Below are 14,021 nucleotides of genomic sequence, written 5' to 3'. Positions count from 1 at the left end.
ATTCATAAGAAGCCATGGCTCACTAACAATTTCATAGAACAGATGCGGTGTGAAAATATATACATGCTTTTGGCCTGCGCAAACTGCTTTGGAACTGGGCTGCAATATTCTGACACAGCTGCAGGTTTACAGTCATGGAAAGCAAAAGCTTTGGCTGTTCTGGCAGTAGTTTTGGGGACTGCCATGTCACTTTTGTACCATAATCGTCCTCTCTGTGGATTTTCAAAAATGTCTGCTGGCTTGTTCCCTGTCTGGCATCTCCAACAAGTGCTTCAGGACACCTTTTTAGAGAAGTACCTGTTTGACTATGAAGACTGCTGACACATATAGCTAATTGAGGCAGCTGTAGGAGGAAGTTGCTTGTGTTGCACATGCTTATAGTCACAGGGCCTTTCAGATTCCGATCAACATTTTAAGTTGATATGTCAGTTTCAGCCACACATAACTGTATGTTTCCTAAAAAGCACGCAAGATGTTTGCAAAGCATTTTGCACATCAGTAGCTTATAGAAGTTAATTGTGTCACATTAATAAAATGCACGCTGGAGAAGCATTTAAACACACTCCTGCTCTTCTCTAAAAAATCTAAGGCAAGCTGTAGTGTAAAAAAACCTTGGAATTAAGTATTGCTACTTCAGCACTATACCTGCTCACTACACTTCTCTGTGCAAAGAGGTTTGCAGACTGCCATGACATATCACGTGGTAAGATTAGATAACATTGAGTTTAACATAAAAGGTAAAAGTCTAGGTTAAAAAAAATACACTGTCAGCAAAACAGAATAGGATAGCTCTAAAGACAGTGGCAGAAATCAGTTTACATTTGTTCATAAGATCTATAGAAAAAACACACTATGGACTTCTCACTAAAACTTGCACATTTGCAAAATACCGATTGAATCGGTATTAATATAGAATGCAACATTTATCAAGTTCAAGTCAATGAATAATCTAGTTTCATTTGATGGAACTAGAAGTATACTTCCCTGGCAGTTTTGTGATACTATTACTGTAGTCCATTTCGTAGCCATTTAACCTTTTGTTAAAAAAACAAAGAAAACATCTAAAGTTTTAAAAATATTGATAAAAATTTTACATACGGCAAAAACACTCTCTGTGTATGTTTGTCTGTTAAATTTGCAACTAATAATAGGTAGATTTACATACTTCAGTAGTAGCTACAGGTTCGGCTCCTGCATTTGCCCAAGCTTTAAAATAAATCTTTAGAGAAAAAGAATATTCTTTTGAAAGCATCTAAAAAAGCATAGTAAGGTGAACTTCACTGTATGTACCTCTTCCTGTAAGTTGGAAAAAAACCTCAATAGAATCCCATACAATCCTACTTATGAAAACCAATTTGAGTGCTTGCTTGATCTCCAATTTTAATACCAAAATAAAACGTATGCGACACGTGACGAGACATGTGGCACATGTTCGTCATGTGACATGCCTCGGGATGTGTTGTACATGTCAGACACGTGAAAAAGTGACACGTCGTGTAATATTTGACATATACGTGGTGTTAGACGTCACATGTCTGATGTCATCATGTGACATGTAACAACATGTAATATGCATGTGACAGTCATATGACATGAGTTACACGTATGTAACATATTCCATGTAACATGACCTATATCATGCAACATGAGACATCTCATGTACAATGTGACATGTGTGTGATATTTTGTGGCACGTGAATGACATGGACAGGTATGCAACACGTGCGTGTTACATGTGACGTGTGTACCTGTTGGTAATACATCTTCAGTGTCATTACTGGAACCGCAGCACTCTTGCTTCTCTCAAGCTTGTAGAATTGTACACTTTGGAATTACTGAAGCAGCTGAGGAAAAACCTGGCCAGAACACGTACATGTTTACATTTAGTAACTCGGTGCATTCTGCATTTATTCTAATTCAAGCAAAGCACAATCCAGATACAAGAATTGGATCCATGCTGTTGTCATCAACTTGTTTCTCAAGGATACAGCTATCATGCACATCACAACACATCTTTTTCACAACAGAACCTGTCTCCTCTTAAGAGAGAATCTAAGCTTCATAGATATCTTGGTTTGCTGCTGACTAATAAAATGGCTGAAGTATAAAAAACCAATTCAAAACATTTCTCAGTTGTACATACTTAAGGCTTTTAGCTTAACTACAGGAAATACCTTGGTGATGATGTCTCAACAAAAGTCTAAAGCAACACAGAAAAATGGTCCAGTAGAGTATAAAAAAAGCTAACACATTGTCAAGCAAATTTATTGTTTAATACTCCTGAAAAACAGCAACACTATGCTCTAAGCCTGGAATACAATGGCCACTCTCAAGCGTCCTTGGAAAAAAAATATTACATGGAGCAAATATTCTGTGGAGTACGTGCCCACAAAAAGACAAAAAACCCACCAGCATATCACTCCCCCTCAGGTTACAAGACATTATCAGAAAACAAAATAGCAGAATTGCAAAAAAAAGGTCAAGGACAGAGTAGTAACCAGTTAGTGAATTTCAACCACTTGAAAAGCAACAGATCACCTATTGCAAAGACTCCACATGCTTGTTCAAAAAACGGATTAACAATAAGAAGCTGAAACATGACTACAGCCATATACTATTACTGATGTATGAAAACATTACATAACAGCTTCCTACACTTGTAGGATATAAAAAGATCCAGTAACATAATGAAAGCATACTATCTAGCTGAAATACACTAACATTTCACAATACCACACAGAACCCAAGTATGGTATTTAACAACATCTCTATAAACATCATCATAATGTCAACATATTCTTACCATAACTCACAAGGAAGAAACTGTCCTCTCCATAGGCAGCATTTTCCAGATTATTATGTATGCAGACAATTTTGCAAGGACTTGTCATCACAGTGATAAAGTAGTCTGTGGGTGGAGAAGTCCAACTAACCTGCAAGCACTAACATCTAATGGTTTTTGGGGTAGCCCGCAAAAGGTGAAGGAACCTCGTTTCTGGTAACTTCTGTACTATGTCACATTATTTTGTTATTTACAGCTTTGATGCCTTTAAAATGCCTTAAGTCCACTACCAAAAATAGTGATTGTCACAAAAAGCTTGAGTAACATCTTGGTAATTTGAAGTTTCACATTTGCACATGCAGAGTTGTTTTGTTTTTTTACCTTTCTACCATAAACAATATATAGTAAACTAAAAGTCACATGGCAAAAACACTAAACAAAAATCTTAAATTGACTAGCAAAGGATGCCTACAGATAAAGGACAGATTGCCAATTTTTGTTTCTGAAAGTGATTCTCACATTGGCATACCTCTTAATTTAAAGAAATCAAACTCTTACTGATTTTTCTTTTTTTCTTAGAGACAGTTATAAAAAAGGCAAGGAAAAAGAAAGCATCAATACAGAGCAATCTTGAATCTAAATGGAAAAAAAAAATGTTATTAACTCCATGAGGATCAGAGAAGAGGTGGCATTGGGGGGCAAAACAAAACAGATTTGCAAAGGTGTTAGATACTCCTACCTACGAGGAAACAGGATTTTTTCTTTTTCTTTGGAAAAGCCTAAACAGTTACAGATGGTTTAACAACTGCATTTAAATTGATAAGAGGAAGCTCTGGAATTGTTTTCTTACTGCAAATATAAACTCTATGGTTAAACATTTTACTAATCAGAATTACATTTTACTGAAAGGAATCATCCAAATCGACTTCACATACAATCTGTCTCACAGTCAGTCAGTGAACTGTTCGGTATATGAAGACTTCACAATCCAGGATCCATAGCTATGTTGCTCTAAGTAGTTTTGCAGCAACATTTTAGCTTCCTGGTACAACTCAGATCGAGCCTGGGAGGAAAAAAAAAAAAAAATTGATAAGAACTACAGTTACAGAGATCTGTGTTCCTTACCACCAGCACATAACATGCACAAGCACAAACCTTGTAGGGAAAGCATTACAGACTCTATAAACATACTCTTTTTATATGCTTGGGCATCTATTGGGATGGAAGAATTATGTTAAACATTCATTTTTTTGGCATCTTTTCAGTTCCAATAGTATCTTTACTCAGAAAATAAACATTCAATATCACTGAATGCAAATCTAAATGCATAGTGAACAGTCCATTAGTAAGCCACTTTTATTTTAAAGTAGTTTTGGAATAATTAAAAACATGGTCTCTTGCATGTTCTGACAGGGGGGAAAAAAAAAAAAAGAGAGATGTACTTCATAGAAGCTTAAGTTTCACATAACAATTTTGGAAATATACCTCTTGAACCCAGGAGAGAAAAAACATGGAAGAGTACAAAGAAGTAAGATAAGCCTATAGGTTTCCAAATATAGACAGTAGTGAGTAAACAGTGTTTACAGCAATCAGGTAATTTCTCTGGATTGTTATACTACAAAGGAAAGCCAGGGACCTGATGCTCTCTTTGATGAATGATTCCTACTTTCCTACTCCTCTATGACATAAGAATCCTCCCATAAGACTACACTGTGATAGAAAACATCTATAGGAAACAAATACAAAAAGACTGAAAATGAACTAACAAAAAACTCCAGCCTTTTAAATATGAAACTATCTTATGTGAAGAAAATGGCCAGCAGCTTCCACATGCTGAGACAAGACACAGAAGACTTTGATAGAGGAAGTTTCAAGATTAATTCAGTAGATTATTTTTGACTTAAAAACAGCAATTTCAAATGTTCTCAGGCAAAGATTATAGGCAATATAGGACATCCAGCTCTTCATGTAAAGTTTTCAGCAAACTACAAAATCACCCCGGCTATAAAACCAGCTTTGAGAGTAGCCATTAAGAGACTCCTTACTAAAATTCCACCCCCTCTTAGCGCTTACCTTAGCTTCATGGTATGTTGCAACTTGAATTAAATCATCTCGTTCTGCTTCCTTAGCAAGCAATCTGAAACGACTAAACATTGCTGCCTTGCAAAGGCGACTTGCCATGTAAGTGCCGCTTTTGAATGGTGAACTACAATCAGAATCAAAAAAGCATATAAAAAGCTCAGTAATGAATACATTACAGGTACACTGCTCTTATCCTTACAGGATTTTCCCCCCCTCCAATGCTTTCTGAATACAATCATAAGATTCTGCTTCCACTTTCAACAAGCAAAACTAATGCAAGTCAGTAGCTGTGAGATTTTAAAGAAGTAAACCAAAACCAGTTTCCAAACCTGAATTCATCTGAACTAGGATTCCAATTGGTTTTATGTATTGTGAAAACTGAATCATTCACTACAACAGACAATGGAATAGAGATACCTTAAAGAACTGTTTAATTTCATATATTGGCATTTCATTGTAAAATTACAGCATCTCTAAAACTACATCTAATCATAGGAGGCATTCATCTAACACGGGAGAGAATGTCTCTCATTCAGGCAATACTGTGGCTTCCCCGCACAGCTTACAAAATGAATACTTCAATGAACCGGCACAGAACAATAAGGCTAACCGTTATTTCCAACACAATAAAGTAAACTTCTAACCTTTCAGTTGTTTTTCCATTTAACCCATCCACAACCTCCAATGATGCATCTGACAACGACCAATTCAAACTAAGATACCTCTGTTTAAAGTCTATTTGAACTGGGTGTGCAGCTTTCACCAAGTAAGTATGAGATCTGTTGACCAGATAAGGCATTGGAAGCTTTGATGTAAGTGCATCATCAACACGCTGTTTTATAGCTATTTCTAGCCCTCTTGTGTCCTGGCAATTTCCATTTCCTATTAATCAAAACAACAGTAGTCACATGTAAGTACATTTAATTAAAAAGTTAAGAATGCAGATGTTTCCATTGGTCTACATTATATCCATTTTTCTACACAACATTAATATTTAGAAAAATCAGTTCCAATATTCAGTGTGCAGAACAAAAACAATTGCAAAATTTTTTCTCCAGAGGCATAATTATTTTCACGGGATGCCTGCTTTTTGGAACAATAATTCTTCACCAACTCTACATTCCTTGCAGAAGACACCATTAAAATAGAAGCTGCAGTGTAAACATCCATGTTCCACATTAGAAAACACACTAGAGAGTTTGCCAACATAACTCCATATCCAACTGCATTTCTGACTGCCTACTAAACAAACATACTTGAGTTCATAGGATCTCAAGGGACGGTCATGTAACTTCTATTAAATAAAAGGGAAATACATTACAGATTATTATGTTTATTTTGAATACCACTTAAGTGAGCATAACAGAAGTTTTTCTATCGCTTTAAAGTAGAAGTGTCTAAACTTCCCTAGAAGGAACAGGCATGCATTCACCAAGCCTTACAAGATCTTTTGGAGCACTTCAAAAACCTTGTTCTGTGGTAGAAAAGGAGAAGCTGCTACAGCATCAAGGTCTGGGGAACTCGGACATCTGTGTACTAAGTTTCATAATACAAATACTGAGAGGAAGAAACACCTGAAAACCTTCAGGATGATAAGCACTAATTTAACTCCATCCCACAAATAAAAGCTACTGAAATGAGTTCTGATAACAGCATGGACTTCCTGACTGCCACAAAATCCTGAGAATTCATTACACCCCTGGTAATCCCCATTCCTCAATAAAACGTGTATTTGCATTAACCCATAGAAGGGTGGGTGGGCAGCAGGGCACAGACAGGACAAAACCAAAGACTTTCCAATAGAGCTGGTAAAACACCCCAGGGTGACACTGTGTAATCTGACATTTTCAGTTAAATACTGGCAGTTTTTCCACCACTGGTCATTTCTACAGTTAAGTGACTAACATGATCACCTTAAGGTCACCCTATTTGACCAAATACACAGCATTTGTCACACTTGGTATTTTCTCAACATTTAAAATTTAATTTCTATAAAACAACACTGAATTTCTTGTTACTCTAATATATCATAAAGGGAGGGCAATCTGGCAAGCTAAAAAAATACCAACAATGACAAAGAGAAAGCATAATTGAGTTTTAAATTAGGGCATTTCAAAGATGAGTGGAAAAAAAACCATACACACTTATTATGTCTTCAGAAAAATCCCGTAATTCTTTAAAGAACCATCTTGGTTTAGTCATGTTTTACAAAATCCAATCAAACTGGAACATAACAACATAAAAAAAAAAAAAATCCCAGAAATTTGCATTAAGCTTACCTACAAGAATATTGTTTATATAAACTGGTTCAATGAAGTGGCTCAGTAGCGCTCCCTGAAGACCAACCACTTCCCATTTTGTTAATTTATCACTAGCTGACATACTGGTTGCTGTAACAGTTTTAGCTGGACAACACACACTTAGGTAAATCTTGCCTTCTATAGCAACATGGAGACTCAGGTCTTCATTAGTTTCATAAGCAGATGGCGATTGTGGATTGAGATGTCTAGAGTAAGACAAGAAAAATGAATTTCAGTGAGAATGTACTCCAATCAGAGATTACTGTAAAGTGGCTTCTCAGAACAATTATCACTAGATGTAGGCCTTACATTATGTTCAATGTATGTAAATTTTAGGAACACTGCGTTCAGCTGCTCAAGTGTCTAGAATACTGAAATCAGTATTCAAATAAGAAATAGCAATTCAACCTAATCTTAGCCACCAGTTGTGCTAATGTTAGAAAAAAATCAGCACATACTGCAAACAAGGTATCACTTTTTGTCTACTTACGCTATGACAGAAGTTACCTGGAGGCTGCTCATCTTGTGAAAATGCAGCTGCAAGGTTATCTCCTTCAAAACATAACTTACACTGCAATTCTCCAAAATATTTAAAGCAAGCAGATGCAACACATTAGGGAGACAAAACAGTGATTGTTCTAAAGCAAAACATACACTTTCCTCCTTAACTAAAAAGAGATAAGAAGTGCAAGCCTGAAATTTTGAGCTAACCCTCTCCAATTTTAGCATAATTTAGAATATTATGATCAAAGGTGCTTTTGCTTTACTACATTATTATACAGCAAACATTTAATTTCAGCTTAAGTAACATACTGCCACCTGTTAGTAAGCGGCCATATTTTGCTACTCAATGGATTATTGGAAGCAGCTCCTTTCTAAAAACCATATATTGAAATAACTCCATACATAAGCAAACTTCTTGTATTAGAAGAAAATACTTCCAGAGCTCAAGAGAGCAGAGACATTGACTAGAATGGACAAAAAGCAAGAGAGAAAGTACTAAATCTGATCCGCCAGCTATTACAGAGTTGCTTACAAACCGCATGCAGTCTTACCAACTATTTCCCTGGAAGAGCAAGCTATGACACTGAAGTAATCCAAACCCTGCTGTAATTCTAACAGGAGGGACTCCCCTAGGCAGCACTATTTGCAATGAACTGGCTGTGACCTCCAGTTCACAAGGCTGCCTCCCAAACACCACACACAGAGTACAAAAGCAGCTAGTGGTCTTGTACATATGAAGGAGTTATGACTGTATGACTTCCGGGGACATTATTCCACCCCACCACTACAAGAGAAACAAAAAACCTTTGTTCATAATAACTTGGTAAACCAATGACTGCTGCTGTTAAATGTCAAAACTGTAAAAAAACACCGTCGGAAATTTAATAAAAGTTAGAAAGATAAGCATAGCAGTATATTTGTCCCATTGAGCTTCTCTCATTACCTTTTTTCTACAAAGCAGAGCAGGAGCCTATTATTTCCATCTAAAGCTTTTATACACTAGTCCTGTGGTGCAAAGGATGACTTCACATCACCACATGCACTTGCTTAGTGGTTAAATTAATGATTTATTAGTATTTTAATAGTATCTTTGGAGGTGTGTTAACAGGTTAGCAGACATCTGTAATACACAAAGCATCATCCTGAAGCTATAACCCACATAAGTTTTTTGTCATTTTGAGCTGCATCTCATACACTTACCACTACCACTCCGCACATTAACACTTCCAAAACATTTAAAAAAAAAAAAAAAAAAATCAGAATACCCCTTCTACCTTCGAAACGTGTAACATTGCATATTTTCCACACTCATAACACGTTTGTCACTGCAATCAAATTAATCTTCCTCTACTACATATGTGAAAATCCCAAGGTACTTACATCTGTGATTTTAACTGAGCAGCTCCTTTTGGCAGCTGATTCACGTAGAGAAAAACAGTTGTGTTTTGCTTTAGGGTAAGCAGCTTTGAGCCTGGTGCTGGGCAAAATATGGATTTCTCTGTCCTCATTGGATTTTCACTATAGAACAGCATAAGATGTCTATAAAAATACCTAAAAGAAAGTGTAACAGTAAGTGTGAAAAACACTACTTTGTTTACAAATACATGGACATTCACATTTAATTCATGTGATTTGAAAATAATCCAGAAGGTACTAACTATAAAACGTAAATGCACTTTATTTCCATTTGCAAAAGTATAAAATTGAGAAGAACTGGCTGCAAGAGAACTGGTAACTATTTGTACACACATTCTCACCTAAGTAGAGAACGCCTTGCAATAACAATGGCATGGCTGTCATGCAAAACTCTTCCACAGGGTTGAATGCACCGGCTGTAATTACATTCTCCTGTTCCTAGAGCTACAACTTCATGCTGTCCACCTGAAAAGAAAACATTTATTTTTATGTGATTGTGGCAAGTTAACCTTGTCTGGCTGCCAGGTGCCCACCAAGCTGCTCTCTCACATCCCCCCCCTCCCCTCCAGCTGCACAGGGGAACAAATAAAATGAAAAATGTCATAGGGAGATCACTTGCTGTTTACCTTCATATGCAAAACATACTGAATGTGGGGAAGATTAATTTAATTTATTGCCAATTAAAAATAAAGTAGCACAGTGAGAAACAAAATCAAAACTAAAACCACCTTCCCCACAAGCTCGACTTCATTCCTGACTCTTCTACCTGCTCTCCTCCCCATCCAAGTGGTGCAGGGGAAATGTCAATCCCTATCACTTTGTCACTCCTTCCTCCTCACACTCTTCCCCTGCTCCAGTGTGGGGTCCCTCCCACAGGACAGTCCTCCACGAACTTCTCCAATGTGAGTCCTTCCCACGGGCTGCAGTCCCTTGCACGGAGTGCAGCCCTTCAGGGACAGACTGCTCCAGTGTGGGTCTCCCACGCGGTCACAGGTCCTGCCAGGAGCCTGCTCTTGTGTGGGTTCTCCATGGGTTGCAGCTTCCTTCAGGGCATATCCACCTTCTCAGACCTATACTCCTCTTTGAGACAGCACAAGGAAATGCTTATGGATGTCTTAAATATTTGCACAACTGTAGCACAACAACACACGTGACAGAGCCATCAGAACAGTATGTCAAAGAAGGAGATCTACCCTGTACCTTTATTTACTGGATCAAAAACATAGGTTTCCCACTCCCCAGAATCAAAATAGACTTGCCTTTTTCAATGATGAAGGCAGCCAGGGAACTGCCACAACTTTGGTACTCAGGATATTTGGTAGTCAGGCTGTTAAATACTTCTTCAAGTGTTTGTGAAAGTTTTTGATATATCAGCTGTCTTCCTTCTAAATAAAATAAAAGCCAGCAAGACAGAAATTTGCAAGGGCAAATAAAACAGGCACGATCAACAACTTGCCAAATCATAAATCTAAATGTATGGTAAAAGCACTACTATCAACACACACTTCTGAGATTCTGAAGATTATCAGGATGAACATGAATAAAAAAAGGACAAGAATTCCTAAACACTTTATGCTTTTATTATTCATAATAAATCAGGGATACGGATCAAGTTTGATCACCTGCTGGATTTTCAACTGTTTTCAAGCATTTCAAGTAAGGATAGAAATACTGTTTCTATTTCTGTCACTGATCCACCACTTAAATTCAAGCAATTTTTGTAGGTTGTGTCAATTTGTAGAACCGATGGTCAATCTCCTACTTCAGTAACACTGATTTTTACAGTGTTCTCTTAAGAGAAGATGTGTAAAATAACAGTAACTTCACAGAGATCACTAAATGTACTAAAAGAATAATTAAAAAAAAAAAAAAAAAAGAAAAAAGGGGCAAGCATTTTTTGAGTAATTTGAATCAATAGAGAAAACCAAGACTATTCCTTACCAAAACGGATCCTTGAAACATAAACAGAGTTTGCTGCAGTTTGGGGCTCAGCAGGAGTACAGGCAGGATCTAAGAATTTAACAAAATTTCAAACTAAGTCAGACATTCCAAATTTCAAAACATGGATCTCACACTATTTCCAGCAAGTTAACGTTTCTAATTATCTAAAAGAAGATAAACATTATGGTAACTGAATTCTTTTGACAGTAATAACTCAGTGTTTAAGACTTTTAGTTATAAAAATTCAAACCCACTTTGGATCAACTTCATACATCACTGTTACCTAGTGAGTAGCAAATCAAGTGCAACAGCAACAAACACATTAATTCCTTCAGTATTCTCTGCTCTGTGCTACAAACGGATGCAACTTCTAATACACAAAAGACAAAGGAAAACAACATTTCAGAACCACACAACAAATAGCTCTGCCCAAAGGATTCAAGAAAACTGACAGAGGCCCTGATGCAGAAGCATTTAATAAAAAACCACACTGAGATTTTACATATGAATATGAAGCCTTTGAGCAAAGCTTTTCAAGTTCTAATTAGGTGTTGCTACAATATTTACCTGACTTTTCAGAAGCCTCTGCCCCTGTATGCTCCAAGTTAAGTAGCTCATCAAGAGCCAGTTTAGCTGCATTTAATTTAGATTCCTTCTTGTTTTTTCCCAGGCCAGCCTTGTAGCTAACACCATCTAACACAGCACAAAATGCAAAATAAGGCCTTATGACATCGCCTTTAAAGGAGGGAAAAAAAGCAGACACAATTAGTAAAATTACTTTAAGGTACTTTTATCCATAGCTTTATGTGCTGATATTCATTCCAAGGACACGTACAAGACAAAAAGACAATTTTAGCAAAATACAACTCAAACGTTTCACCTCCACAAGAATTTTGGTGGCTTTCACTTTATGCACTTTCCACAAAGTTCCAGTAGCAGCCAGAATTTTATACAACTCATCTGATCAAATTCTCTTGTAATTAATTATGCGATACTGCTGTGTAGACAATAAAAGGGCAGCCAAAAAGCAACCTATGTGGAGGGTAGTGCAATCAACAGTAAAAAAAAAACAACTTTTATTAGTGCCATCAATACTAACTGCAGAAATTCAAGTAATCTCAAGATAAGTAAATTTTATTTCAAAAAAGAAGCAGCATTTACCTGCCACACAAGTTTCTTTCAATTCCAGTTGTACATGGTGCATTTGTGCAAACTGATGCAAGGCAGATACTGGGTTTATTACTCCCTGTTTATATCTTCCAATGAACTCATCTAGGTCTTTCTTTGGAGGAAGTGCTAATAATGGGGGTGCATGGGCTGCTTTCGAAAGTAAAGGTTCTGAAACAAAATTAAGAAAAGCACTGAAGGCGCTCTCAGTTTAAATCTGTTTACAATAAATGCTTTTTATATGCTTCTTAGAGGAACAAAAATCAAAAACATTTACTCTAGAGCACTATTGCTTTGTGCTGGATCCTACATTAAGAATACTAGCAATTCTGAAACAGTTTGTACCTTCTCTTTTAAAAACACCAAAGCTTTTGAGTACTAAGTCCATTAACCTCTCAATATAGACAGATATTACATGTAAATACAATATACGTTCCCCCTTCCCTTGCGCTCAAATGAAAGCTGCTGATAGCAGATGCAGAACAATGGAGCATGTGGTTCTTCACACAAAACTACAAAGCAGCGGAACTCCCCGTCGTAAGGCACTATAAAAGTTTTATCAACTACACACATTATTCAAAAAGCAGATAACTCATTCAAAGAAAAGGAAACCCACCCACAAAGAGCTGCACCACTGGCTGAGGTGGCCAGGACAGAACAGAGGGAGAGCTGCACTGCACACCCACTCTGACCCTGCAGGTTCCCCTGACTCTCAGAACCAGGTCAGGGGGTGCGTGGATATTTCGTCTGTCCAAGCACAGAGCTCTTATGCTCTTCAGAGGTCAACTGGAAGCAAGTTACTCAAGTCATAAGAGAATTCCATGAATCCTGAGTAGTAGTCGGGAGGCAAACCCACACTTCTGAGTTTCATTCAAAAGACAAACACTTCCAAGGAGTACACTACATCTGGGCAGTTGCCCTTGACTTGGAGGTCTCCTACAGAATAAGCAATTAACATTTCCTTCAGGATCTACTGTGAAAGATCGGTGTGTTCTTTCAGATTTAAGAAAAAAAAATGAAATCCTTCTCCCTGTACAAACTCCAGGACGGATGGAATCTTCAGTTTCAGGGTTGCCACATACTCAGGCACAAGTACGTCCCAGCCAGGACAAAGCAAAATAAGCTGATATTTCCAAGTCTCATAAATATGTGCCTATACCTTAACACAACTATTGGAAAAGGCAGAATTTAATACATCTTGGGACAACTGGAACTGCAGTTGAAACTTTTCTCAATGACCTCTATGAAAATCAATACAGCAGTACATATCCTATATTTTGGCAACCTCTACAGCGCTTCTAACATATAACTTAGAATTTATGATTATGAAATGCTGCAGAGTATATAGCCCACCCTAAAACAAGTCTCTTATGCTAAGAGACAGACTTCCAGTATGAAAGAATATAGGGAGAAACAAGTTCAAGCAGATGCTAAAGAAATCATTTAAGAAAATACAGCAATAAGAAAAAGCAGAGGCTTGCAACCTTTCAAAAAAAAAAAAAATCATAAAGTTACTTTCACTAGCATTAACAGTAACTTTTAAAGGCTAGTCCCAGTGTATAAACTGAATATATAATATAGATAATATTTATTAATATAATATTAATATAATAATAATGATATATAATGATATATAACATACCTTGATTTTGTGTCACCTCTGGTGCACCGCGACTCTCAGAAGGTGGAAACTCTGGCCTTACGGCCACAGACTGAGAAAACTTCCTTAGAGAGGGCCCCCTAGGAGCCCCAGCTAGCGAAGTCTTCTTACGTACGGGGTCAAAGGTGGGCGTTCCAGCACTCTGAAAACAGCCATTGCTGCTAGCCAT

General features: G+C 37.1%; 1 protein-coding gene across 1 annotated transcript; it reads right to left on the bottom strand.

The window, feature by feature from the left end:
- Positions 1-3,731: 3,731 nt before the first annotated feature.
- Positions 3,732-14,021, bottom strand: ADAD1 (adenosine deaminase domain containing 1). The gene is made up of 11 exons (XM_065634470.1): positions 13,835-14,021; positions 12,187-12,363; positions 11,593-11,760; positions 11,026-11,094; positions 10,344-10,469; positions 9,426-9,549; positions 9,049-9,219; positions 7,144-7,370; positions 5,509-5,746; positions 4,856-4,988; positions 3,732-3,845 (listed from the first exon to the last, which is right to left on the bottom strand). Exons 1-11 carry the CDS (start codon positions 14,019-14,021, stop codon positions 3,732-3,734), a joined length of 1,734 nt encoding a protein of 577 aa, XP_065490542.1.

The sequence above is a fragment of the Caloenas nicobarica genome, chromosome 4 (assembly GCF_036013445.1).
Source record: "Caloenas nicobarica isolate bCalNic1 chromosome 4, bCalNic1.hap1, whole genome shotgun sequence".
NCBI lineage: Eukaryota > Metazoa > Chordata > Aves > Columbiformes > Columbidae > Caloenas > Caloenas nicobarica.
Note: the sequence above shows the minus strand (reverse complement) of the source record. Positions and strands in the feature narration are given on the sequence as shown.